The following is a 26,710-nucleotide window of genomic DNA, read 5'->3' on the forward strand; positions in this document are numbered from 1 at the left end:
TCATCCTAGAAACACTTTTGAAAAGTGATGTGGCATAAATATATTATTTATTAAACGAACGATATACGACAAACCTTACGAGCTTCGTTGCAGCTCCAAACAATACTTTTGTGTTCTACTGCAAACTACGAATTCCAGAACACGTTGAATAAATATAAATTATTAAAGTCGGGAAGAATTTCGATCTGTCATAATAATGAAATTGTTAATTACTAACTATACGACTGCGCGTACGATCAAATAAATATACGAATAAAAACGTTGAATCGGCACAGCCCCGGGATTTAAAGCTAATCGAAGTAAAGAAGTCTCTTTGTATACCGTAGCTGTGTGAACCGATCTTAAAACGAGTAAAAACAATTATGTGCTCTTGATTGCACGACCAGCATACCTTACAAACGAACGATCGAGTGGCTGGTCGTGCAAACAGCAATTTTGGTATGCGTAGCGTGTGATAACGTAACACTTAGTAAATAAACAGTTTTCGCATGCAAAGATAACATAAGATGTAACCATTCGAACACTAACATTTTTTTCTCCTCGAACCTTATACGAAAGTGAGTACGACGAATGTACGAATTAACAGTAGGTTTCATTGAAAACTGACTGTATTGGCGGTTGAATCGAGAAAGACTCGTTTATCAACGCTAATGGCCCATTAGCCTAATGACTCGACGTACGTATCTCTCGAAACATGCTCGTTAATTATTTCGCTCCACTTTCTTGTTAGTCGATAAACAGAAATTTCCACTATCATCGCGACAATCCTACTCGAACTTCAACAGAAGAAGAGTGTGTTATCTTATCAGGGAGACAACGAAGAGAATGAATTATTCTCGAATCAGGACAAGCGTAACAATCGAAATCTTCTTTAAACTTGACGAAGAAGATCGTGATTATCCGGTGTATGGTAGAATTGTCATTTTTTTTCTTTTTTTTTTTTTGAAATCATGGATCCTAGACACTGGTCTCGTCTAAGATCCATCGGAAATTCTAGGTATTCGTTGTATCGTAGCTCTTGTAAGTGTGGGACGATCTCTTGTGCCTGACGGTGCAGAATAAAATCATACTGGCTACTTGTCCGAACAACTGAAGGAAAGCGACCACGAGACCGACAATGCCGACCACGTGAAGCCTGGTAACCAGCCACATTTGAATAGCCGTGGCGCAGCCTTCCTTGTACCACAACTCCTTGTTACGTCCCTCCGGGTCGAGACGACCGCAATATCGTTCTCTCTGTATGCAACAAGAGTCGGGTACGCGATCCTCCGTTGGCCACGCTGAGATCTGGAACCAGTCGGTGTAGTCCCGTACACCGCAACAGTGGAACTGAAATCGACACGGAAAATTAGAAAATTGCTGAAAGAAAGTAGGCTGATATTTATGGTAACGGAGACACCGGTAGAAATCCAGTGAGAGCGATTTCAAATTCTCAAACTATAAACTCCTAATCCATTACAATGAAGATGAGCGTTCACCTCGGTGTGTATGTGGTCCCATACGGAAGAAAGCGATCCAGGTTCCCTGTTCTGATCGTAGTGTTTCTCGATACCATACAGTAACTCCTCTTTCAAACTCATTGCCAAATGTTCCCTGAAGATGAAGGCAAGAGTGCCTAGCATAAACTCAGCCAGGAACATCAATATCACCAAACCGAAATACTGTGAAGAAAACACGTTCGATTAGAATGAAAAATTTCAACGAACGGCTTGTCGCGTATTGCCTACGTACCGTGATTAACATGCATCGCGATTGAAACCAAGCACCGCAGCATCCGAAGAAGGCGATTACGAAGGTCACGCATCCGGCAGCGAGGAGGAACGAGTCAGCTGACGCGAAACTGTAATGCGGTACCAAGGTTGAGTATCCAGAGAACGCCAATCGCAGCCATAGGCCTGCACCCAAAATTCCGCAAGCGCATAACTGTAAAGAAAATTACTGAAATCAGAGCGGCCGTTGTTGGCCTGGATGCGGTCGACTGAGAACGCATATTTTTCTTCATGGCGATCGTCAAATTGATGGATTTGGCGAAATTAAAATGATGAAACGTTCTCTTTCCCATGACTGCGATTATTATATCAAAAGGAAAATTATCCTCTTGGTTCGGTGAAACTGAGTTTGTGTCGGTGACAGCGAGATTAGAAAGGATATTGACCTTTCTCTGACGATTGTTGCGGTTTAGTAATTTACTGTCCCGTCGCTGTCTCATCAGACCCTGAGCAAGATCAAAGCGATTGTTCTCTCCCATTTGCTATTTCTACTGTTCCTTTGTCTGGTCAACCTAATTTTCGCACATTTCCCGTTAAGCTTCTCGTCAGCGTTTAGTTTTTTAAAGCATAACAGTCGGGATAAAACAAACGGATAATCTAGGACGACGCTTCGCGCAGAAACGTCGCCGACAGAGTGTTGACCCTAGCGATATCATCGAACAGCCGCAAATTAGCATCAGTGTGGTAACCATCGGTCGCGTTATCCAATCCGGTCGAACTAGTTCGAACGTAAGTATCGTCGATGAATACAACGCTACGCGATAAAGAATCAGCCGGGAGGAATGAATGGACGAGCGATCGAGAGATTAAACGCGCTGCTCGATTTACGTGGTTCGCGTAACTGGTACCGTTAAACATTTTTCCAGCAAACATAACGGCCGTGCAAAAAGTCCAACATGGTCGATTAACACGCCGCGTCGGCTACGTTCACGGGCAAAATTACCGATGCAATTTCAACGCGAAGCTGACCAACCGTACAATTAAGGGCACAGCGCGCGTAATAAGAGCCCTGGAAATTGCGAACGTGTGCCGATTTCTTTTCAACATTGTTCCTCGTTTTACCGTTTAAACCGCGCCGACTTTCAGTATTATTCCCTTTACCAATTCTATTACATTCTGAACGATGTCCTCAAAATGTCGACGCGTGCTTTAAATCTTGAAAAGAGTCGCGACGAGTGTACCTGTTGAAAGATTTACAAGGAAAAGTCTCGTTAGACGAGTGCCTTGCGAGTATGCTGACCGGTACCGTAAGTTCATAGCTCATAGAGCACGGTTCAATGTCCTATTTAAGGCTGGTACACGACGGAACGGACGATTTTAAGTGGCACGATAAATTCGAGAGGAGAGACCGAGCATGTTGGAATGCACCGAGAATGACAATGCGCATCGATTTAATCGCACGCGTGGGCTGTTCCTACTGTTAATGCTCCTTCCTCTTAATTCCGCTTTGCTCTGATGCAGTCAATCACTTACGTATCGTAAGAAACTACTTAACCTTATATTAGATTACGTCTAAATGAGAGGATAACGGCCTACACCTTAATTGATCCAATTTTTGGAATTTCAAACATTTTCTTCTGTGTCTGCTGGAGAACACATCATCGTTATTACAATGCTTTTAGATCAACGCGATATTATCAACGTGCTTGTCACGTGTTTTAGATTCTCATGAACAATATTTATTTTTAACCGGTTAGAAATAAGTTTTTTATAGTCGATGATGAAATAAATGGTATCGGAAGTTGCGCGCAGTAATTACGATTGAATGCAGATGTGAGAAAACAACTGTACATAGAAACATCGAGTAGAAAAGGATTTCGAGGGCTATGAAAATTACTGTGACGCATGTTACGTACCCAAATGAGAAGGTTGAGGGAGCAGAAGACGTGCCTGATGCACGTGTATCCTGTGCGGCCCATGGCTCGATCCTTCGCAAGCTTCGTCCTCGCTCAAAAGGGACTGGCAGTATTTCCTGGAAACACGAGAAACGGTATGCGATGATTCTACTCTGTTTCCAAGCTATTTTCGTCGTTTGTTCGTCTGGTTTCCTTAAAAGGATCGTAAAATCTTTGGCTAATCCGACTGCGCAAGCCTGGCTCTACATTGGCGCGAAACTGTTAAGTTTTATTTCAATTTATAATATCCTTAGGACATTGTCATTCGAAAGTTAATTACGCGTATTCATCGACGAGGTCGTTGACATTCGTATTTGCGAATCGTTAACCATATTTGGAGAACTTTCGCTGTTTACGCTCGCGATCAATCGAATGCTTGACCGAAGAATCACGCTCGATATTTATATCCTGGTGAATCCGCGATCGACGCAGAACAAGATACGAATCGAGAGGAACTGCGCGTCGCTCCGAACTACCGAGAAATCCCTTGACCACCAACGAAAGGAAAACGATAAACAAGAAGGAGAAGAGGAGCCGGTGGAAGATGAAGATAAAGCTGCACAAGCTCCACGCGACGATTACGTATTCCGCTCGAACGCGGGCTGTCTCACGAAAAGCCCGCCGACAGATATCTCCATTCTTCAAGGATCGTGACTTTTTGTTTCACTAACAACGCACGAAATCGCAACTTCCCGGTTGAATATCAACAGTTTCAACATCCAAACTTTCGTCGTTGGAGCACAAGAACATCGACACTTAACGAATGTTTTAATAGATGACACATTCGCGTGTGGAAATCACTTTCACCGTGGAACATCAACTTACGAGTCAACTCTTCAACGTCAGACGTCTCATCGCTCCCTACGCGTCGCTAATAAATGACTGTGTAACAGATGTAAACAACGTAGAAACAAGAAGTATGAAAATATAAGGTTGACAGTCGATCCTCATCGAACGAGGATCCGTTCCGGTGTGTTCGAAACCAGGTTGATAGGATTGGCTGTGGCCCCTTCTGGGCCTTCTAGGTCCCCTAACGGGACCCCATGCCGACACCGGCCTCTCACTCATACACGATCCTGATCGCGATCGCGTGGGTCCGCTACGAAGGCATAGGTGGACGTCACTTTCCTACGAATGCCTCCTGAGAAACCTGTAACACCCCAAGGTCGCAGGAAATCTACCCTCGCGATTCTTCCTCAACTACTTTTGCTATCTCCGAAAATTTTCTGATTCATTTTTTTTCAAAAACGAATTACGATTATGTTACATTTGTCAACCTGTCGAGGAACAAATGGTTCCAGAGGATAAGGTCACGGTATCGGAAGTCAAGATCGCGGTGAACCGTGCCAGACGTTCGACACATTTTTTCCATGCATTAAACATGTCTGATCGCGTGTAAATAATGGATCGTGTGGCGCACGTCTAACCGATGAATAAAAGATCAATGCGATTTTACTCTCGCCGCGTTACGAATATTTTCTTTCCTCCTAAGATCGCGCTAGAATAATTCGAATGATTATGCCAAATTTCACTCGAAATTTTCGTACGCGAACAAGAAACATTTTTGTTTTCATCGCGATGGATTTGAAATTGTTTGTTCGTGAAAATTTAGATCACCGTGTTGAATAAAGTTTCTAACGGATTACGAAGAGAAATCTTTTTACTGAAGCGTCAGGCGGATGGAGATGAAGAATTTTTTGCTGCATGAGATACGTTTTTGAGTACCGAACGAATCGGTTAACGCGGATTTCTCGTTTGAACGCTCACGATTGTAGCACGGGTTTCTTTGTACAGGTGAAACGTCGTGGAAGACGTTGAAGAAAGATCGACGTGACACGGCTTATCTCGAGCAGTCGAGGGTGACATTTACTTTGGACGTTTAAACCAGTCAGAGGTTTCTACGTTTTTTAACACACGCGAAGAGAAGCAGAGTCTTTGGATTTATTTTTATTCGAATATTATAGAATTTCAGGTACATAAATACGCTTTTACGTCATTTAACGAGCTAATAAAAAAAATGTGTGTGAACATTCTGTATCCGAACGTCGTTATCAAGATCATGTAATATTGATTCACCTTATCGCGTGATCAAACAAATTTCTCGTGTAACACAACGCGCCACTTGTTGCAAAACCGAACCGGTTAACCGACCTGGGTGGTTTAGGTCTGAATTCTGAAATTAATTAAAAAAGTTGTTCCTCGAGGTGAGATGAATTTTCAGTTATAAAATTTCGCGAAGGCGATATCGAAAAGGGAACCGTGTTAACGGGGTTAATCGTACTTGAAATCAATTCGTAGCGAGCGAAATGGAACCGCAAACGCGGCGGCTCTAATGAACAGCGAAGAGAGTGCGAGGGGGCGTAGAAACGGTCCCCCTTGCCACGACTTCCTGCCAATTGCGGACAATTTGCCATCATCTATGATCTCCCCGCTCGTCGCCGCGTCGCGTCGCGTCGACGCGATGTGTGGACGCTGCTTAAACGTAAGAGTTAACGCGACACGATTCTTTTTCTCTTTCTCCCTTTCACCCCTTCTGGCTATCCTCATTCTTTCTTCGCTTTATCATACACGCAATCTCGTTTACGCGTCCTACGCGTATCGGCTTCCCACGTGACGCAACCGTGGAAAACGGTACAACTTTTGTTTACCCGAAAATTCTTAATAATTTTCATTCGCTATTACGAAAATAGATCTGGCACAATCATCGAATTGTCCACGATCGTGGCCGAGGGAGATCGTTAGAGAAAAACGCGACGCATCAATTGAGCGGAGCGAAAGGATCGCTCAAGGGCAACGAGGGAGCAGCGTCATAATTCCTAATTTATTACAATGCGCTCGTTAATCGTGAGACGATATGCGACCGTGTGTATGCTCATCCTCCCACACGACATAATGGAGGATCGAACAAAGGGCCGCGTATATACACGACATCAAGCTCCTCATCGTGTCCCTTTGATCCCTTACGATGGCCACACGTGACCAGCTTTTCGAGCTAAGGATTATGAGAACCTCGGATTCAAGATTCATTCTCTGTGAATCTATTCTTGTGACTTTCAATGGATTTATCGTTAGCATAACAGCTGAGATTCAAAATAGCATCGCTATACTCGAAAACCCTTTGAAAGTGTTTTGTTCGAATAGAAAATATCGTGGGTCTAATCGCTTCGTTTTCATACTTACTAACCGATTTATCGTGCACGCGAAATATCGCTGGCTTATTGTATTTCAGAAAGAAAGTTTCGACGATTTCCCACGAGGTCGGCAGAAAGCAGAGGATACCGTACGGGTGAAAAAAAGCAAAATTCTACGGACGATTGTTCCTGCGAAAAGGAACATGGGAAGAGAAATCGACGTTCGTTCGGTTCGCACGATCGATTTCCTCGATGTCGCGATCTCGTCGGGGATTATCGAAACGGTCCGCTTCGCGACATTTAATTAACGTTTCTAATCCCCCGTGTGCGGGGAAGATTACGGTCCTTGATCTAGAAACCCGTTTTAATCGGGGATCATTAAAAAGTTGGCTTTTGAACGCGTAGCCGCGTAATACTGAACGTGCTACTTTTATCACGTTCGAATTATTAATTAACGTGGTAGAATAGAAACGTGGTCCATTAATGAAGAATTCCGAAAAATTTCAAAATTGCAACGACGAAGATGTCACCAATCATTAATGTTTTCACACAGAATAATCTAAACAAATATCACAGTTGATTATATTTGAGAAGCAGCATCAGTTTGCGACACGTATAGAAGAGATTGTTTCTCATGTACTCATTAGACATGGGGAACGGGGTTGCGTTAGTGTCATTGGACAATTCGCATTAGCTTGATTATGAGATTCGTTCATAATCATTATTACGTAATACGAGGTCTCAATTCCGTTACGTAACAAGTTCCATGTACGAAACTGTGTGATCTGTTCTCTCACCAAATATTTTTATTTATCGAGTAATTTGAGAAAAGAAAACCGAAACATGTTAGACAAGTTATTAGAAACACTACCGATCGTTGCACAAAGACAATGCGCGTTTGTCTTTCTGATTACAAATTAATTCTTTCCGTTGCGGATTTAACAGGCGAGATTAATAGCGATCTTGCGGAACAGGCTTCAAAATTGCCCGCAGCCTTGGCGAGAATAATTTTCTGCACGTTTCTACGCGAGAAAAAATTTGCAACGAACCGGTTGAAACGTGTAATTTCTATATTATTTTCAAATTATCGCCGATCCGAAACTTACATCTAACAAAAATTATTTAAACCTACATGTTTTGCAATTTGATATGAAAAGTGGTGACAGTACGACGGGAAACAATAGAGAATCTAACCACGCAGGAATTTTCCTGCTGCAATTGCGTAATTTCATCCGCATGTGTGCTCAGTCTTTCGCAAAAGACCGCACAAATGCAAATAACACCTATAAGCGAAAGCGCTGATTGTTTTTAAACTACATCGCGAGCGGAAACGAATCTGTGCCTCGACACGATTCGATGGGACTCGTTAAGCGTACGAATTGAAGAAAAAAAAAGGGTCAACCGTAATGGTAGCGCGTCACAGTTACGACTGATTATTCATCGAGCAGCGTTATTTTTAATTTATGCTTGCATCGCGAAATTCCGGAAAACGACACGCTCGCGAAACACCGCTGACACTTGTAAACGATACGCTGTCACAGTTACCATAATCAATCTACCTACTTAATTGCTTTGCCTTTTGTTATGCAACAGTGAAAAAGGTAGATCACTGTACCCTATTTATTTTGATTTCAAACGCCCGTACATTGCCTAAAAAAATGTTGAAATCTCACGAATGAAAGTTTGAATAATAAAGGAATGATTGTTACAACGAGAAATCAGCGAACTTCTATTTGAACTCTAATGAAATTCTATCTTTTCTATGTTACAGCCAAAAGTAATCGATCCGTTTGCGCGAAAAATTTGAAAAAGACGGAAGCTGGCGGTACCGGAAGATAGAAGTTCAAACACACTGACACCACTTACCGATAAGATGAGAAGAAGAATGACTCGTCCGATTCACCGTTGACAGAAGCTGTCAGGAGTTGTTGTATGTTGAACGAAGGTTCATGAAGAGCGGAGTCAAAGGTCGGCTCGTGATCGCGACAGGTTTCGAGTTCCCGGCTCGACTGCACAGTAGGGACGCGCACAACTCTCGCACATCCGTTCTCCATCAGTCATCGTGAGACGAAAGTCGCCATCTGACGGTAACCATGGTAATCCAACGAGATAGATCGCTCGAGAGAAATGGGTATCGTCATTGTTACACGTGGTTACACCTGTGGAGAAAGGAACACGGTATTTCGCGGGTTTCACCGTTGTCCTCTGTGAAACGATGTATTCCATTGTCAAATCGTGTGAAAAGAATTTCCAGATTGTATTCAGAAAGCACACTTATTTAGCGTAGGTGAAAATACGATGATGGTATTATAAAGACGTTTATCGTGCAAACGCTCGAGTTCGACTGACTTTAAACGTCTCTTCGAGCAGGGAAATATCCCCACAATAATAGAGGGTACAATCTTAGGTAAACATTTCTTCGAGGCGCTCGATTAACGTGTAATATGAATAACGTATACAATCTGTCGTTGTCTTCAGTCTCGGCAAGAGGCTGTGCGTAGTAAACACCCAAGCTTATAGTTTCTAGAAACACTAGAAACTTTAAATTCTCAAATTTTGAAAGTTTTCGTATGTAGAAAGAATAGATTATTGAACGGAAGAGAAAAGGACGGTTGGCGAGACGTGGTCAGAAATATGAAATATCACTATCCTTTAATGTTATCGTTATAAGGCCTCGCTTGCAATATTCCGCTATCATCGAGAATCCTCGTTATTTATGTACATCCTACAGTTGACCTGCTTTATTAGAGAAACGTTTAATAGTGAACAACAGTACATAACAATAAATTGAGGAACGTGTTGAAACGTGGAATCATCTCTTTCTTTATTAATCTCGCTTCCTATACTTCTGAGAAGACTCGTCCATGGAACTCATCCATAATTGCAGATCCTTTGGCAATTCAGGAAGTCGAGCATTCGGCTCGACTGCTGCAATGATTTCAGATACAGGAATATTTGATCCTGTTACGGTTTGTTTGCTAAGAATCACAGCACGAACGAAATTATCGGTCAAACTGATGAATTGGTGTTCCAGGTAGAAGTGTCTGTCTTCCCAATAAATCAGCTAATAAAAAAAAAAAAAACACATTATACGGAGAATTGTAAATGCAGCTAATGTATGAAAATTCATTATTTACCTTGGTAACAACTTTGAATGGTGTAAAAATTGGAATTGCACGACGGTAACGAGTCGAAGAAGCTCCTTGGACTGCACCACCGCCTCTTTTTACAATTGCCGAGTAAATTCCAGATCTATCGTAATAGTGGAATCGTGCAAAGTCCAGTTCGCGAAGGTATCTCGCGTTGTTCATATGTTTGAACAATAAGTCCACGTCTTGCGTTGTACATATTCCTGGAAAAAGAAAAGTGGTACTCCAACGGTACAAAAATAGGACATATAAATGAACAGTGACTGTGGAAGAAGGGGGTATTATAAATGCAATAGTCACTGACCACCTATTTATGTTATTGAAACATGCAAGTCTCCATTGTATCTGCAATTTTGATTACTCTTTTTTATTAACACCTTGTCGGCACACATTATACAGGCAAATTCACTAGGAAAACGGAAGTGGGTTCACAACCGGTTACTTTCGAGTCATCGATGTAAATACAGGATATCTCACCCTCTGCATTTGCATAATTTAGCTTTGAAATTCTCATCCTGCCGCATGTCCCTCGTTTTAAAAAATCACTTGTATTTCACGATGAAATATTAAGATTTTTGGGGTAATTGTTTCGGTCAGAAAGTCGTATTGAACAGTGTACGTCCTTGATCTTTTTGGAACTAATTCATTTGACGTCAATAGCATGGTTTTGAATGCGTGCCGCGTTTAAGACCACGTGACCCGGAACACCGTACGACATCTTTTCGCACCTTTTGTTCTCACACTATTCGGCATTTCGATTTAAATAGAAACACAACGTTGATTCATAGAATCACAAAATTACTATTTATGCTTTATCGAATTTTCTATCGCTCATTTCACCCAGTGCGTCAAACCGTGTTTGCTTATATAACTTCATTAATATCGCGAATTTCTAATGGTTACATTAAACTGTATCTTATGGACGAGTTAAAAGAGAAAACCTTAGATATGATTAATGACGCTTTTTCGCTACAATTTGATTCAAATCTGTACATATGTATACATTTCTTACATATCCTTCGCTTCTATTATTGACAATAATAGGAAAAAAAGATTTAGAACTGGTTTTCTTATTTCAAGGCTGTTCATTTTTATGCAAAAGATGCAAAACGGTCGTCATTTACGCTAGTTAAATAGAAATCTAGGTGGAAAAAAACAGTCTGTACTATGTGTATCTTGAGAAATCTCAGAAATACTATCAAACATTATAGCACATCGTATTTGATGATATACAAAATGTTACCTTGAAGTTATCGTTAAATTCCGCTATCTACTTTCTGAACGTTCCAATAATTAATATCATCGTGTTCAAAGTACACTAGATTATACGTACAAAAAATAAAATATAAACGTAAATGAATTCTGCCAGTCGTTACCATAGATGGTGGTAGCGTCAAAGATTTTCTTCTTCTTCTCAAATAGTCTGCCTGTGATCAGAGTGAACGCCATCCTGACGAAATAGTTGACATCGAAGAGTATGTAGAGAACAAGAAGAAACGTGAGGAGACAGGCGCACACCATGTTTTAGCTGGACTTCCGGTAAGAACGAGAGCAGACGATGACGACCGACGTTCACGTGGTCACAGTCCAGAGAAGACTACGGGTTCCGATGAAATTCCAAACAGTGAAGCCACTTCCAACAACGCGCCAAGTGGCAACCGGTTCTTCCTCATCCTCTGACGTTTTACCGGAGTCATACAACGGTGCTGACCACCTTTAGAACTCGGTCAGAACACGCCGATTGAACATCGTCTGCTACGAAATTCCACTTTCAATTTACCTTCTTCGATCGGATATTCTAGCGAATAATAGGTGAGTCTATGCGGGTGGCTAAATTCAGTGGATGGTCCTTAAATATCGAGATATTTAAAGGTCGGTAACTTAAAAGGTCAGATATTAGATATTTGATAAGGTTTTGAAGGTGAAAACGTGGCATTAAAATTATTTTAATTAGTACTTACAAAAGTTCTTATGGACACAAATTTGAATAGTAATTATTTGTCACGATTAATAATACCACCGATACTGGTACATATTGATGATATTGAAATATTCTAGCAGTAAAGTAGCAAATTTAAGTACTTAATTCGTCGTAAAATAAATGTGCCACATAATAAATGGAAATAAGATCAAGAATGACACGTGAAAGTGCTAATCCTTACTTGAAACGTATATTGCGTTAATGTATTCGTGGCTACTTAAACATCCTAAAAGTTAATTGAATTACTTTTTCATATCGTATATAAGAAGATCGTAAAGTTTCCATGAAATAAACGTTATTATGCACGCTGTATTATACCCTCAATAGTTACATAGTTAGAAATTTTCCAAAACCGATTGAGCTGTTTAAAGAAACGAAACGGAAACCCATTAACCATCTAAGGGATAATTTATTCATTCTCCTGGACAATGGTGTCTTTTCAACGACACGACCAACACAGTATTATTTCGACAAACATGACATTATTTATCAGCTAGAAGTAATGGTAACGTATCTCCAGGTGCACAATGCTATATAGCTGTCAAGATTGGCTACATAGTCGGCTATATTGAATGACCAAAACTACAGTACTCGATTTCGTTCCGAAATTCTGTGGAATACATTCGACGGATTCGCGGGTGCAAATAGCGTCGGTAACGGAAGGCTGTATAAATATATAATGTTTACAAAATTAATCGCAAAGCTCACGTAGATCCAACACGGGAACAACGGACTTTTCCTAACGAATACAATAAAAAATGGGGAACCTTAAAATTGAGGTTGATTTAAGCAGACACCTGCTTAAAAAGGTGTTGATGTTAGTTAGAATTTGTCAGAAATATTTCTGTTATGTCTCCGCTAATATACCGGTGTTCTAAGAGTTCGAATGTCAGGCACAGAGTGCTCGATAATAATCGCAAGAAGAGGATTATCCCATTCGTGACTTGTATGTAAAGGCACCTGTGTATAGAAGTATAAACACTCTTTGACGCGCTTCTAAATCGATTGTTCTTGCATTTTGCGCATCATGCCACTTCACCGTGTTCCCGCGATACGACTCATTACCGACGCCAATCGTGCGATCCACAATTTCAAAAAAAAAGAAAAGAAAGAAGGAGATTGCGAATGATCGCTTCGCGATTACTTTCAACGTCGAATATTCAACAAACACGACCGTTCAAGCTTTGGAAGCTCATTGACAGTAAAATCGTCGATTAGAATTGCAAATGTTCGTTCGACGAACTGGCACGCCGTTCCACGGTTGCCCGGCAGCATTTCCGAATATCACGGAATCCCATACGTATCGTAGACGCATCAAATTGATCGAAAGTTGTCAGTCGAAGCGTACAACCGTCGCCTAGTAAAATAGTTCCGCGTCTTTTGTACTCTATATACATAACATTGTTTCCCTATCCATTCGAAAACATCTTCCACGTGTTTACGCCTCTGAGTCGCGTTACAAATCTACGCTGAATCAATTTCCAGGCGGACGGACATCAAGTTTCAAGCAGCACGGTCATTCGCCTTAATCCTTTACTCGATCGTCGACCAGTTTACAACCATATAAAACTTTTAAACTTAACGCGATCACTAATATCCCATTCACCATAAAAATTGATTCACGAGTGGGCTCACAGACACTCGGCTACATGTTGGAAGCGAGGAGAGCCGCGCACCTCGCTGAACGCACGAAATCTCGACCTTATACAGTCGTGGTTGCGTATACGGAAGTAGAAACGACGCCGTTCGCTGAGGATGGCGTCTCGTCTGTTTGTCAGCAATTCGTTGTCGCCGCGGCAGCTTGACGAAGAAGCGCCGAAGAGATCTCGTTGCTCTCCAACCACCTCGCAACCTCTGGTGGCATCTGTGGCCTCACGTGAGGTATCTGTAACATTCACTCTGATCAGTGGCGGTTCGCGTATAGGCACTGTGGAACTTCAGCACCCCCTATTTCCATTTAATATTATCGATAACATTTAATATGAGTCCTTTTTTCTTTAATTCTTCCTTTATACTTGTACAATATATAATCCTTAAGCTTAATGTCAATAGTCATCCCCCAGTTTATGAAAAAGATACAAAAATCTTTGTATGGAACTGTACGCTTCACAGTTCCAGCGGCGTGGTGTTTGACCGTGTGCGCATGCGCATATAGGAAGCTGCGCGCGAGGCTGCGCGGGAGAGAGAGTACTGTCGTTCCCGCAGTGCTGGTTTTTAAAACAAAGACTAAAAATTTTCTGGAGCAGCACCCCTACTAATTTTAGCTGCCAGCTGACTCTGATTAATATATATATATTTTTTTCAGGATGATTGCTGACATACTGCAAAGGGCTGATGCTTAAAGTAGCATGAAATTTGAATGATATAATCATTCCGGCATTTCTTGTATAAGGATTGAGTAATAATGATAGCGATCGAGATAAGGGGATTCCGTATTATCTTTACCGAAAGAAAATCTATTTTTATTGTTAATGATAATCGATAGGTTTGTATATTTCTGTTCGTGAAACATTAAGCTTCAAACAAATAGACGTAAATGCTCGTTTAATATGCAATAATCTAATATTTGTTCTCGAAGAAAGACAAAGATGAAAATTACCTGAGTAACACCTGCTTCAACGCCGTTTTGCTTCACTCCTCGTTCCATGAGGGAACCGATAACAGCCTCAGCACTGCAGTCCAAAAGCTTCTGTCTACAGATCGCGATGGCCCTGACGAATCCATCGTTCGGTGTAATGAACCGATGTTCCATGAACACGGACTTCTCGTCCCAATAGATAATCTACAAAAGAAAATATTATATGTTTGGTCCACGTATTTGATTATTCACGAAAAACATCGAGTCATTTCACGGCGGTACCGTTCTTGACGAATAACATCGATTTTTATTGATGTAATTGATAGTTTATTGGCAAGAAAAAAAGAAGGAGCGTAATTGACATCCAATTAACATTCAACCTACAGCGCGATAAAAGAGATAGCAAGAAGGATGGAATAAATTTTCGACGCACTGCGTCAGACGACCACCGAGTGCATACGCAATCATGACTTTTCATTAACGCGGTTCGAGTTAGCGATTGGCCAGCGACTTCTCTTGAAGACGAGTCGTAGAAAGAAAAAAAAAAGAAGGAAAATGCTTCCTAGGGATTCTTCGAGGTGGTCGGAGTACAACGAACTTAATACGATTTCTCGCGGCCCTATACCTTAGAAGTTATTTTGAAGATGGACAAAGGCTTCACGAAGCGGCGATAACGAATGGTCGCTGCACCCTGAACGACACCCGATCCTTGGGAGCAGATTTCACGATACAGGTTCGTCCGTTCGTAGAAGTCTGCCCTGGCGAAATCCAGCTCGCGAAGGTATCTCGAGTTGTTCATGTGATAGAGGAGCGTGTCCACGTCCGTCGTGGTGCAGATACCTGAAGAACATCAAATATTAGTACGACACGGCAAACACTCGAGTATATCAGGTGATCCTCTTATCGTATTGTACGTTTCGATGGCTTAAAGCTAGATATTAACGATTCTCGAAACAATTTTCTCGAAAAAATAATTCTCGAAACAACAATGGTACGTTGCATTTGATCGATGAGTAGCTTCCGTTATGGAAATGATATGCATTTATTGGACGGAGAGATTAATTGTCGCGATCATGAAAATGCATGTAAGTACTCTCGATCGAAGTCAGAGGTATTAGGGACACGTGAATTCTTTCGAACGATGCTCACGTAACCGCGTATCACGAATTCAATCGTGGAACACTTGAGTAACTTCAATACGATAGATATAAACATATGAAAGATGTTAGAAGAGATAAAACTTGCAGAATAAGTATTCCTCAAATTAGTGTCGTTAATCGTTACGGTGGAAATGGACACGTGTAATTATACATATTGAACTTGTGTTGAGAAATCAACCCTATCAGAATTGTAAACGATTAATTAACGTGACAGAAAAACGTTAAATACAGTGTATTATCCGATTAAAATATACAATGATAGAAAAAGTCTATCAAAATGGAGAAAAAAAAACTTATGAAATAAACATTTTTCGCAAATATGTATATATTTAAGAATATAAACTCATTTTTTCACGGTGCATATAATGAGGCAAGCTTGTTTATCTCCATCATAAAAATTTCTTACTGTATGTTTTTGATGCATTCGCTGAAAATTTATAGTAATCTAGAAATGCTATAAATTTGGATTAATATGATAATATTAATAAAAAAAAACCGACGATCGAATCGAAGATATGAAAGCCAGCAGACGATTGTCTTCTTGGTCCGCTGCAAGGACTGTTAAATAAAAGATCAGCATTAGTCAGAATGTCCAGACACGATGTGCGTTTCGAGGATTTATTATTCTTCGACGGAATCACCTGACGTGACAAAGGTGCAGTTCCCCCTACGTTGCCATACACGCTAAAAGTTATGAGAATCGTTTAAGGAAAGCATCTATTAAAAGCTTCGAAATGCTAATATAAAAGTTATGTGTACTATAATTAAACGATTAAAGTATTTTATTTACAATCCCCAAAAAACTTTTGGGATAAACCACGTAAGAAGCAAGAAACTGTGACGTTTTAAGAATTCCAGGATTTCGAAAACTTTCAAAACATTCAAGGGCATTTGACGTTAAATAGTTAGCAAAGCCATTCGAAACTCAAATACGCTAGAATAGCTTGGAAACTTTCAAGAGAGAGTATCGAATAACCATCGCCACCCCTGACGTCACGGGGAGACGTGGGTGCCAGTAAAATGACGGGTGCAGACGATGCAACCGTAAATTCTACAAGTTGTGTTTACGTTTCAATTCGGTCGGTCCAGTTACGTGAAAATTTAACTGCACCGTGTCGTACAATCAATACTAGCGCGGATTTGCGACACGAGCAACCAGCCAGCCGGCCAACTGATTCGCGCATGGTAGGTCAAGGTTCGCGGCAACGAGACCGAGATAAGTCGGTATATTCTAAGGATTCTGGACTTACGTAGCGACACGAACGGTGTATGAAATGCATTTTCATGGAATCTCTACGTTCTTCGATAATAATTTTCTCATTTTTTCATTGTTTGATAAACATTTCTAACTCTCTTCAATTGTACCCAACGAATCAAAGAATGTAAGAATACGTATCCAGTGGAGAGTAAAATTCGCAAGTGGTCAGCTGAGAGTAACTCTTGGCACGGTGCCCGGTTGCCCGGTTCTCACACGATTTACACCCTCGAATAAGCAACAAAAAAAAGCAAGAAGTGCATCAGAAATTGAACGTACCGTATACGGTAGTCTCGTCGAGGATGTGAGCCTTTTTCTTGCAGAATCGCGCGAACAGCACGGTGAAGAACATGCGCAAGAAGTAGTGAACCTCTATTAGGCCGTAGAGCAACACAATGGCCCCAAAGACGCCGGTCAACACCCAGCAGGTTAACATTTTTGATAACGCTCTTTCTTCCCTTCGTAAAAGCGGAAAAGGAAGAGCCGGTTGGTCAGACTTTGGAATCTCTCCGCCGTCGTAAAAGCACCACGGCTCCGCTTTATCGATTCGTGGCCGAGACTGACGGCGTTTTCTGGCTGCTTTCTGGCCGATGAAAAGTTGCGTGGCTCGACTAGCATGACAAAAAATCGCTGATTAATCGTTGCACCACGAACAGTCTCATTTTGAAAGTTATCCTCGGGTCATGTTCGATGATACCGGGCCACCTTAGACCGCTGGAACAGCTTCTCTTTCAAGGTCTTCTATGTAAAAACCACGTCGAACCTGCAACATGATGAATAACGAATTAGATACCGAAGAGACAGTCATGTTACCTAGAATTTGTCTGCGTTGTTCATTAATACACGTGGAATATTCCGTTCAAAGTATTTAACACCTAGCAGCTAACGATAGCGAAAAGCCTGAGATTATAATCGGTACTACTGCTACAATGATTTTCTTCATTGATAAGGATGAAACGATTCTACACGCGTGTCTGAAAATAACGAAACGACAGACTCGAGGAAACTCATCCTGTAAATGAATCCGCAAATGTAGGGAGCACACGCCAGCTGGCAACGGATGGTCGAGGAGACGTCAAAAATAGGCATCGACGAGCCACGCGCCTAGTCTGCCGGTAATTTCTACCGATGCGTGAACCGATCGATGAAGAATCGTAACGATTTGAGAAAAAGGGGAACCTTTCCACAAAAGTAGAGTTCACTCAGATACTGACGAGATGCGGGCAACGTTTGAATGTCAGAGTTTCAGGAAGAACCGTGGCGAAGGCGAATCAAATTTCCAGCGAAACCTACTTTCCCCTTGAAGAGTTAAAGCTGCACGATTGTCAGGCGAGACACGTTCTCTGTCGGTTCTCCAAAAATTCCCTCGAAACAGCGGCGTTCTCTGGCTAGGTTTGCGATGCGCCACCGGTTCAACTTGTTCGCCGCTTGTGAGAAGAACTTTTCTGACGATAACAGCGTGTCTGACCGCTATGTTGCCTCTCTTATCGTTCTCGAAGATCAGCGTTTATACCCTGGACGACGGAACTGGTGGATCAATGGTGTTGCACAGCTACCGGCAGTCTGCCAGCTGGAAATGCCGTGGGACGCTTCGCGTTTGCTGGTCTGCTCACGACAGCACGCGTTTGCACATGCTTATGAACAGGTACACACGCGCAGACGACGCCAAGGGCTTCAAGAAGTATCCGTTCGTGTCGACGACATCTCACGGACTGACTGATCGACCTGTTCCTGGTTTCCTCCTCGTCGCCGTGGTCGTCACCGGCGTCGAGACGTACCCTTCCAGAAGTCGCATCTGCGCCTAGTACATCCATCCGTGAAACCGTATTTTAGTGGGAGGCGAAACCTCGTCTGGTATTGACGTCAAAATTCTTGCCTTATTTCTTAATGAAAAACCAAACTCTCGGAGTGTTTACCGGCAGAAACACTTCTCGCGAACGAGGAACAAGGATCCTGACTTCAACCTGATTGATGTCATGAGAAATATAGCAGATGATGTCCGAGCGATAAAACTGACCCGTTTGTCTTCCGATGTTTCAAAACCGACCGCGGTGTTAGAAAGTTGCCGCATTTTAAATAGACGAATGATTTCGATTTTGAAAGCGGTGAGAACCCGCCGAGATCGGTCAACAGGAATCGGTAATCGCGTAAAGGTTGAAAAATCGGTATCTTTCGACATTTTATTGTTTCCCGTTGCGCGTTGATCCGTGAGGCACGCTTCCGTCTTCCACGTTTACGTTCATCAGATGACTATATTATTTATAACAGATTGAACGTGGGTTTCTTCGATATTTTATTAATAAAACGGCTCGTTTAATGTTACAAAATGTTAAGCAGCCTGCTAGAGATAGAAGATATAAATTGTATTCGAGATTTAACGCGTCTCTGTTAACAGCATTTCATTAACATAATGTTATGTTGTCGTATTTTGCCACAACAACTTTTTAAGAAGTAACAAGAACATGTTTTCTTTTACTTCCTTTTGCGGATTCTTCGTCGGAATCAATTTTATGGGTTTGTTATCGAAATTATATAAGACTTTACTAATTATAATATTGGAACTGTCGACGAGACGTTCAAATTTACAATAACACAAACGTTCGTGAAATTACTTCCTTGGAACCGCCACGTTTGCTCGTTTGCTAATAACACCGGTTACGTTATTGGACGTAATTTTCTTTTAAACAGACACAGATAACCCAAACGATAAGAGAAATGAGGACGAAACTTGACGATTCGTGACGCGTAATTTTCTTTGAAATTTTACAAAAACCGTTGGTTATTCCAAGCAAACACAATAACCATTTGTAATTATATAAGCTCAATGAAACTTGACGTAATTAATTTACCATGGAATCCTTGATTTCTTGCAAATTTGTACCGGAAGCAAAATGAAGTACTCGTGGTACGACTTGGCTATGGCTCGCCTTGCGAAACACACCTATATCGTATGTAATTGCTACGAGAAGAAGAGCAAGCAAAGCTTCGTTATACGTTGTTTGAAGGCGGGGCATGCACAAGCAATACAGTGCCACGACGGAAAGGCGCTGGTCAGGAAACACTTTCCTGCTGATGTTTTATGGAAAACGCGTGGTCCGCGAACGAGCAACCACGAAATCGGCACGGGAACGAATCGAAAATGAAGTCACGCGCGACGCGGAAATTTCAACGCTCGTAAAAATTCTCTTTCTATACGACCGAATGTACCTCTATACATTAAATCCTTTCTTCCAGTAATCTGTGAATAGCAAAGCAGACAATGAACCCACAATCATGTACTGATACAATGTTCCACTGATACCATCTTTATTATAAAAATTCACTTGTACATTAAACATCATGGTAATAATTTATTTTTTCTAAAAATAAAGAGTATTTTCGAAATAATTATGCGCGATTTTAATAAAAAAATTCCATGACAAAGGGTTTATCACCATTCTCGTATTTAGTTGGGGGTAGATCGTAGGGAATAGGAAACACAGGTACACCGTTTTCCTCCACTTCAACCGGAAACGTCGTTGATCCGGTCTGCAAAGAGAATAGCATATGCTGAAACATTATGTTTACTTCTGAAACATTGATAAACATCGATGTTCCTACGTACGACAAATTTTGGAATAAATATTACACCTCCCTCGTAGTTCATGATATAATGGGAATCTTTGCCTACTGTACCCCATGCAGCCTTGCTTAAATTGGCACTGGTGAGGACGAACCAAGGAATTCTCTTCATGTCTGGCGAGTACCTTGTATATGATTTTATGTGAGGCATCGCTTTGTCTCTCCCCGTCCTCGTGGCTTTCCACTGACTAGAGAAATTAAATCCCTTAAACAAAACACCGATGAAATGCTAAATGTTATTTGACCATGAAACTCACTACATATACGATTCTATCCATTCTTGTTTCGAATGTGTCTGAAGACTGTAAGGCAAGCAGCAGGACCCGACTCTGCAATCGAAACTTTCTTTATAATTGTTTATGGAAGGGTAAATGAATTGAAAGTTCGGATGACTCTTCAGACTTGACGGCGATTCCTTCGACATCGAGGATGTTATTTCTTTCAGAAGCCAGCTTTCGTAGTTTGGACCTAAACTACCGATACTTGAACTCTGAGCGACCAACGTCCATCTTGGGGCGTCTGGAGGCAGCGTGGCATGCTTCGAAAGAACGTAACCTAACTTTCTATGACCCCAGCTATCGTATTCGGTCCCCTTGTGTCTTCCGGGGACAGAGGCCAAGAAGAACACGTTTACCGAAGAAAAGTCTGCTCTTTGAACAGCAGACGTCCATTCGGTTGAAGCCGGCAGTCTGTATTTGTTCAGATAGAGCAGCAGGTCCTTCTTAAAACCTGTCGGGGATTCCCCGTCGATAGTGTTTGCTGATTTTGGCAATGGCGGAAGGTGTGGCGACATCCAAAGTCTGATTAACAAAATTAATTCAACCGTTTATTCATTGAGGCCTGGACTTTGAGGAAAAGGAACATAAAATCATTTAACAGACCCTTGCGTTCTGTTCTCCCAGTCGTCCGAGTACAAGTTCGCGGTAGACACGACGACACGTATACCATCGTCTTTGTATTTTAGAATCATGATTTTAGTGTGATGGCACCCAAATTTTGTTGGCATTGTTATAGGTATCATGGTGATATTTAAGCTCAGCTTCTCCTCATCTACCCTATCCCCGTATAAAATTAACATATCTGTACGTTGTCCAGCTAATAAATATTGTAGACACAACCACCCAACATCCACCATAAAATTAATATGTAAACTACAGGCTATTTCTCCTAGGCTTCTGTCCAATATCTCAGGAAATGTTATAGAAAATGGTTGATCATATGTTGGTTTTGAATTCTGAATTCTTGAGAAAAATATATGATAGGGGGCAGAAAGGGCATATTTTAGAGCAAAATCTCCTGGCTCGACCATAGATACTTTGTAACCCTGTCTTTTCATCATCTCAATTGCTTTTTCTCTAACTTCATTTCTAGATTTCATAGAACTACACGAATGGAAAATATCAATCAATGACTTTCCTTTTGTGCTTTCATTTGTACGTTGGGTACATTCTCCAACTTCTTCATTATTTTTATTATGAACTGATTTTGATTTCTTATTCTCCCTCCCATTATCATTAAAACCTGTATTGTTTCTCTTCTTTTCCTGAGAAGGACCACTTTGATCTTCCTCTGCTATTTTGAGTTTATCAAGCTCATCCTTCATTGTACGAATTTTAGTCGGATCTTTATTACTATGAGAAGCTTTAAAGAGGGCTTCACTCTGTTCATCCATTTCTTTCAACTTATTTTCTCTTATTTGAGCCATTGCTTGCTTATGTCTTTCTACCTTATCGCTTAAACTACTACCTTCAGTGGAACTTGTTGAATTTGTATTGCATGACTGAGAACTTAATTGATTAACAGACAAAGTATTTTCACTATTATTTTTCTGTTTTTTCAGTACCATCTGTAAGATCCTCAATTGGTCTACCACAAGCGATCGATCAGAACATTCAAAATCAAGCTTTTCAGGTAATTGTATTTCCCCTTCCAATTGATGCCTTACAATTTTTTCCACTGAAACACAAACATATTGTTTATTAATTACAATAGAATGCCTACTGAATAAAAATGAAAATAAACAATTACTACTTACAATGGGGATGTGACATCTCATTGAAATGAATTGGATTTTTGCGGTAACATTTTTCCATGTAAGGACATTTCTTTTTGACTGGAACTTGGATAAAACAAAGTAGCTTATTAAATCGTGTAAAATTATTAATTAACCTTAAAATCAGCCGCTTACCATTATCGCTAAAAATACTTGCTGCCATTTCGTATTACAATTATTTCCACAAAGAAAATTATGGGAAAGATTCAATTTTCACAATGACATATCAGACAATTGTACACATTATTGTAGAAAAATCTGTCAAACTGATGAGATTATTTTAAACTGCCAGAGAAGGAGAACAGATGGCGCTTCTCTCAAGAAGCGTAAATGTGGTTCAAATCCAAATTAGTGCGCGTCTAAACATCGTAGTGGTCGTGCTTGTCAAAAATATTGTTAACAAAAGTAATTGTTGTGACAGTGTTAAAGTTGTTAAACATTTCTGAATGTCATAATACAATGATTACGATCGTGACTAATCATTAGTACTTCTTTTAGTCAACGATTAATCAAAGTAACGTAATCATTTATTAGTGTTTAGTGAAATACATACTGTTGCCGCCAAATCCGTGGAATCAAGATGGCGACAATTTGTTCGACGCGCCGCGTCGTTTGCAGAAGTTCCAAAACACGATTAATTAATATCAGGAATTTTACAACCAGGAAATGAAGAATCATTCGTCGAGTTTGTCATTCCAGAAAACAACTGGCTGAGCCGGTAAGTCCAGTATTTAAAAATAAATCTTATGGTAAGCAGACAATATCTGCCAATGACATATTTTGCTGGATTTCAATGTCACCGATGTTCTTGATACGAAATATCATACCGTAGCCTCAAGTGAAATTTCCCATAGACATAGATTAGATTACAAATTAAAGTTCGAATAAAAGGAACATTTTCTCCGATTTACCAGACTGTTAAACAGAATCTTAACGGAAGTAGGAAGTTTTGTAAGTTCTTTTCGGTATCGTACGTTACAAGTTACAATTCAGGAAGAGAATCTTAAACATGGAAGAGAAAGTTTAGAAACAGGCGGTATGAAACGATTGCGGAAAGTTGAGTTGCCGTTGGGAACGATAGGCAAAGTCGACAAGGGACGATTAAGAGCGTCTCGACGCGTAATCGCGCGTCCTCAACCGATCCGACGTCGAGCACCCTGGTTAAGTTTCAACGAGGAAACTTGTCGACCGTGTCTCGATGTTCTAGCAAAGAGAATTGTGCCGAAGAATTTACATTTTTCCCTAAGAACAATTAGCCCCGGCATAAAAGACTAAAGAGTAGCCTTAAAAATCGTCTCGAGATGACTCGCTTAATATGCATGCGCATAATTTAACGTAGTCTGATTCAATATTGGCCTGATTAAATTAAAACTGACGAAGAGATGAGAGTAAAACTTTGACCGCGATTCTGTGCAAATAAATGGACTACTGTTTAGAGAAAAAAAAAACAAAAAAAAAAACAGGTGGACAGAGGGACGGTTAAGAGGATTGTATCATTTGGTAGGGAAAGGATGGATTGACACGGTTTTAAGGATAGAAGAGGTTTCAGAGGAACACGTTTCTTCTTCTGGGATGTAGATAGACCCTTTTTACCAGAAATGGCTCGAATTTTTTACTGTTACCGTGAACACGGAGGGAATTCTTAGGTAGCTGTTTCGTTTGATAAAAATAAGGATGAAAGATGTTGAAGGTAAACGTTGGGAAAAGAGGATTTGGTTACAAAAATGATTATTCAAATGTTAGAAACGGAAGCAATAGCAGGAATAATAGTTTCTATCCACGTTCCTCAAAATTTCACCTTCTGTATTCGAATAATTTCAGGGAACGAATGAAACAATATCATACGTTTAACATAATAAAGCTTCCACCTACCGTCTAGCATGTACGAAACGTTGAAACATTTCAACTACCCGAGTATGCATAACTCGGTAATAACATCGAGGTTCGAGTGATTCTCTAGCTCGAGCATACGAATTTAATGATCTTCAACCGGTGCAATTAAACGTAAAACGCCGAACACTTTCGAGTTCTGTTTCCCGATGTTCGAATAAAATTAACGACTACGTTCCTTTACCTTAATTGCTGCTGGAAACGTTTCTTTTCGCTGATTATGTCTTGATCAGGGGTGTCCGCTAATTGGAAGCTGTTCGAATCGTTGAAACCCGGTTTCGAGTCGATTCCTCGTGATGGCACACCATCTATTTCCGTCATTGTAAACGCTATTTCCAGCAAGTGGTCGTTACGGCTACTTCCCGAACTTTTCACAGCTGCATATTTCATGAAATCTTATTCCCGAGCGTGCTTAAAGTCCATGCGAATGGGATTAACGAACGGGAGTCAGCTCAATCAAAAGCTTCGATGTCTCTCGACTTCTTTCGGACGAAAGACACGAAGGAAAAGAAACGACAGACGCGAGGGAAAATTGGATTTCTGTTAGCTTCGATATCCGAAGCTTCTTCACCATTCCGGTCCTACAGTTTTCTGACACTCGAACCTCGCTGCTCTATTTACCTACCATTACTGAAATTATGAAATAAGGGCCTCGACGTCATAGATTACTTAATTTGTCTAATGGTAGCGGTACCTCTTCAATTGTCGCAAGCGCGACCGGGAGTCGCGACATTTACGAAGAGAAGTATTTCTTTCAAGGATTATTCGACGACGATAAACGGATCCAAGGATCTACCCTTTTCCTCGGGTTGTAAGAAAACACGTATCTTTGCAATAAGTTAACCCTGGACGAGTAAATAACAACAGCGTTGAATGTCACGCGGGCAATCCAGAGATGGGTGTAAAATGGTCGAAAAACAGTATCCGCTGGAGTTGCAGGATGTCGAGACAACAGAAACGAAGGAGAGCGAGAGCGAGAGAGAGAGAGAGATATCGAGACGGAAAGAAGGGGTGGGGGGAGATGCCGTGCGTCGAGACGCCTCGGTCCGCTCAGTCACCGCCCAGACCGCGCCGCGAGCGATTCGTTTAACGGGTCTTACACGTCCTTCCAAATATTTTTCGTCCTCGTAACGTGTGATCCAACCGTTCTCTCGAATGTATCTTAATCCTTTGTGTATTCGTGGAATACGTAGGACGCGTTCGAACGCGTATGTTAGTTCCGGTTGCCCTGTCGGTGCTCCTGGTGAGCATCGTTGATCATCTTGTCTCGTGACCGGGGATCAGAAAACGGTGATATTCTTTTCCCCATCCATCACGTGAACCACAGTGCAAAGTTAAAGGAAGTGGTGCGGTGGTGGAGACCGTTTGCGAGACGCATCCTGTGGGAAGCGGTTTCCTCTGGAGGCGCTCAGAAAGCAATCAAGATCCATCGCAGCCCGGAAATGCCAGAAAGTCAAGGTCAGTTTATTTTACTTCGTTATACGAACATCACTCGCACCCTTTTTCATGTTTTACCATCGCGATCTTTGCATTCTCCGACTTGTTTCGGATGACGAATGGGGTGTTCGTTTCGGAGCCTGGTCGAGAAACTTTCAAGAGTCGAAGTTTCCTCTGTTTTTATTGCGAGACAAATGTTCGAAGGAAAGATTCTAGTGTATCGTTGTCTCGCGAAACGAATTCGATTGAATTATTGATAAGATCCTTCGTTGTTTCGCGAAGGAAAATTGAACCGAAGAGGTTGGTCTCTCTCGTCTCGTTACCGCGGGATAAATAAAACGGCAAGGTTGAATTCGTAGTAACTTGGAAAATGCATAAAGCATTCAAGGGTAAATTGGATCACGGGTCACAACGAAACTCGCCGGTACGGAAAGTTAAACAAAGTTACCACCCGGCACGGGAAATATACGCAACGAAACTACGGTCAAGAACCGGGTCCCTCTTGACCCAGCTTTCTTGTCATTACCATTCGTTGCGGTTATCTTTAGAAAGCTATGAAAATTTCCGCCTGTATACTCAAATAATTGCTTAGCTTTGCAAAAGTTTCTTCTTGAAATTTCCCTGGACTCTGGCTAACAAGAGAAAGAAGAATTTCTTGAAACAAGCGCAAATCTTCACTTTGTTGTTGCAAACGTTTATCCCGAGGTATTCCACGAACTCTCCCTGTTTCATCTTCCAAGAAATGTATCGCGTTCGAATATTACTAAAGTTTCCATCGGTCGATCGTCAAT

General features: G+C 41.2%; 5 protein-coding genes and 1 long non-coding RNA gene across 15 annotated transcripts in view; 2 read left to right on the plus strand and 4 right to left on the minus strand.

Moving 5' to 3' along the window:
* Window positions 1-25: 25 nt before the first annotated feature.
* On the minus strand, window positions 26-9,340 carry LOC114882010 (tetraspanin-9). Of its 2 annotated transcripts, none has more exons than XM_029198896.2 (5): window positions 8,662-9,340; window positions 3,626-3,741; window positions 1,732-1,923; window positions 1,479-1,661; window positions 26-1,329 (listed from the first exon to the last, which is right to left on the minus strand). In XM_029198896.2, exons 2-5 carry the CDS (start codon window positions 3,686-3,688, stop codon window positions 994-996), a joined length of 774 nt encoding a protein of 257 aa, XP_029054729.1. In that variant the 5' UTR covers window positions 3,689-3,741; window positions 8,662-9,340; the 3' UTR covers window positions 26-993. The 2 variants fall into 2 exon arrangements, with proteins under 2 accessions (XP_029054729.1, XP_029054732.1); XM_029198899.2 differs by lacking the exon at window positions 8,662-9,340 and adding an exon at window positions 4,490-4,637.
* Window positions 9,341-9,428: 88 nt separating this feature from the next.
* Window positions 9,429-11,557, minus strand: LOC114882024 (protein THEM6). The gene is made up of 3 exons (XM_029198910.2): window positions 11,321-11,557; window positions 9,933-10,147; window positions 9,429-9,859 (listed from the first exon to the last, which is right to left on the minus strand). The coding sequence occupies exons 1-3, from the start codon at window positions 11,463-11,465 to the stop codon at window positions 9,623-9,625; spliced, it is 597 nt and encodes a 198-aa protein (XP_029054743.1). The 5' UTR covers window positions 11,466-11,557; the 3' UTR covers window positions 9,429-9,622.
* A 115-nt stretch (window positions 11,558-11,672) lies between these two features.
* LOC114882044 lies at window positions 11,673-14,591 on the plus strand. The gene is made up of 3 exons (XR_003790370.1): window positions 11,673-11,756; window positions 14,231-14,410; window positions 14,504-14,591. It is a non-coding gene; the product is annotated as an uncharacterized LOC114882044 (long non-coding RNA).
* Window positions 12,215-20,101, minus strand: LOC114882018 (protein THEM6). The gene is made up of 5 exons (XM_029198904.2): window positions 18,212-20,101; window positions 17,198-17,681; window positions 15,129-15,343; window positions 14,525-14,707; window positions 12,215-13,810 (listed from the first exon to the last, which is right to left on the minus strand). Exons 2-5 carry the CDS (start codon window positions 17,352-17,354, stop codon window positions 13,700-13,702), a joined length of 666 nt encoding a protein of 221 aa, XP_029054737.1. The 5' UTR covers window positions 17,355-17,681; window positions 18,212-20,101; the 3' UTR covers window positions 12,215-13,699.
* Window positions 20,102-20,194: 93 nt separating this feature from the next.
* LOC114881977 (probable tyrosyl-DNA phosphodiesterase) lies at window positions 20,195-22,898 on the minus strand. The gene is made up of 6 exons (XM_029198869.2): window positions 22,728-22,898; window positions 22,575-22,658; window positions 21,421-22,495; window positions 20,797-21,339; window positions 20,523-20,727; window positions 20,195-20,446 (listed from the first exon to the last, which is right to left on the minus strand). The coding sequence occupies exons 1-6, from the start codon at window positions 22,753-22,755 to the stop codon at window positions 20,318-20,320; spliced, it is 2,064 nt and encodes a 687-aa protein (XP_029054702.2). The 5' UTR covers window positions 22,756-22,898; the 3' UTR covers window positions 20,195-20,317.
* Window positions 22,899-23,112: 214 nt separating this feature from the next.
* The window catches only part of LOC114881914 (transient receptor potential-gamma protein), a 55,748-nt gene continuing 52,150 nt past the window's right edge, over window positions 23,113-26,710 (plus strand). For 6 of the 9 annotated variants that reach the window (XM_029198796.2, XM_029198808.2, XM_029198804.2 and 3 more), the window contains exon 1: window positions 25,556-25,940. The gene's annotated coding sequence lies outside the window, so the exon portion shown is untranslated. Of the gene's footprint in view, window positions 23,311-25,555; window positions 25,941-26,710 lie in introns of those variants that run through there. The other 3 variants (XM_029198800.2, XM_029198818.2, XM_029198814.2) reach the window with 2 other exon arrangements.

The sequence above is a fragment of the Osmia bicornis genome, chromosome 1, assembly GCF_907164935.1.
Source record: "Osmia bicornis bicornis chromosome 1, iOsmBic2.1, whole genome shotgun sequence".
In the NCBI taxonomy this organism is placed as follows: domain Eukaryota; kingdom Metazoa; phylum Arthropoda; class Insecta; order Hymenoptera; family Megachilidae; genus Osmia; species Osmia bicornis.

Coding starts and splice junctions, on each gene's coding strand:
- LOC114882010 (XM_029198896.2), bottom strand. CDS start 3,688: ATGGGCCGCACAGGATACACGTGCATCAGGCACGTCTTCTGCTCCCTC. Junction 1,924..3,625: donor CCCTCAACCTTCTCATTTGG/GTACGTAACATG, acceptor TTTTCTTTACAG/TTATGCGCTTGCGGAATTTT. Junction 1,662..1,731: donor CGCGATGCATGTTAATCACG/GTACGTAGGCAA, acceptor TTTTCTTCACAG/TATTTCGGTTTGGTGATATT.
- LOC114882018 (XM_029198904.2), bottom strand. CDS start 17,354: ATGTTAACCTGCTGGGTGTTGACCGGCGTCTTTGGGGCCATTGTGTTG. Junction 14,708..15,128: donor TCTTCAAAATAACTTCTAAG/GTATAGGGCCGC, acceptor TTTCTTTTGTAG/ATTATCTATTGGGACGAGAA. Junction 13,811..14,524: donor TTGAAGCAGGTGTTACTCAG/GTAATTTTCATC, acceptor TGAATGTTACAG/ATACCTCACGTGAGGCCACA.
- LOC114881977 (XM_029198869.2), bottom strand. CDS start 22,755: ATGGCAGCAAGTATTTTTAGCGATAATG. Junction 21,340..21,420: donor TGGGAGAACAGAACGCAAGG/GTCTGTTAAATG, acceptor TTTGTTAATCAG/ACTTTGGATGTCGCCACACC. Junction 20,728..20,796: donor TGGATAGAATCGTATATGTA/GTGAGTTTCATG, acceptor TAATTTCTCTAG/TCAGTGGAAAGCCACGAGGA.
- LOC114882024 (XM_029198910.2), bottom strand. CDS start 11,465: ATGGTGTGCGCCTGTCTCCTCACGTTTCTTCTTGTTCTCTACATACTC. Junction 10,148..11,320: donor TGACGCTACCACCATCTATG/GTAACGACTGGC, acceptor TTCTTTTTCCAG/GAATATGTACAACGCAAGAC. Junction 9,860..9,932: donor CATTCAAAGTTGTTACCAAG/GTAAATAATGAA, acceptor TTTTTTTATTAG/CTGATTTATTGGGAAGACAG.